The following is a 406-nucleotide window of genomic DNA, read 5'->3' as shown; positions in this document are numbered from 1 at the left end:
CCTAACTGGATCCTATTGCAAGCAATTAAAAACTTATTATGATACTTCCTTATTATGCTTTCCCACATTCAGTCACATCAGTAATAAAAACTGCTGTCACTAGGACTCACTGGTTTCCAAGTTATATCAACATGAATCACAATTTTAAAACTTATATACCATTATTTATGACATGGAAAGCCAAACCGAGGGCCCAGCTGATCTCATAGCCATCAATCTTCTTGTACAACTGAAAATGCATGAAGACCTCTGTTAATATTTCATGATAAGACAGTGAGGGAAGTACAGAGGAAGAGAGAAATGTCAACAGTAGAGGGAAAAGTTGGAGAAGTTTGAGAGAGAGGAGAGACTTGGAGAGAAAGTAGAGGAAAAAAGTTGGCTGGGATAAGACAAATGAGATGATGGG

At 37.7% G+C, this 406-nt stretch overlaps 1 protein-coding gene across 1 annotated transcript in view; it reads right to left on the bottom strand.

Annotated features, from left to right (window-relative positions):
• The window catches only part of LOC119591263 (ectonucleoside triphosphate diphosphohydrolase 5-like), a gene marked incomplete in the record, with an annotated part of 23,392 nt that overhangs the window by 781 nt on the left and 22,205 nt on the right, over positions 1-406 (bottom strand). The window contains 1 exon segment of the mRNA XM_037939979.1: positions 7-229. Within this exon segment, the coding sequence (XP_037795907.1) occupies positions 152-229 (78 nt within the window).

This window comes from Penaeus monodon, chromosome 28 (genome assembly GCF_015228065.2).
Source record: "Penaeus monodon isolate SGIC_2016 chromosome 28, NSTDA_Pmon_1, whole genome shotgun sequence".
Lineage (NCBI taxonomy): Eukaryota > Metazoa > Arthropoda > Malacostraca > Decapoda > Penaeidae > Penaeus > Penaeus monodon.
This window is presented reverse-complemented; position numbering and strand designations above follow the sequence as displayed.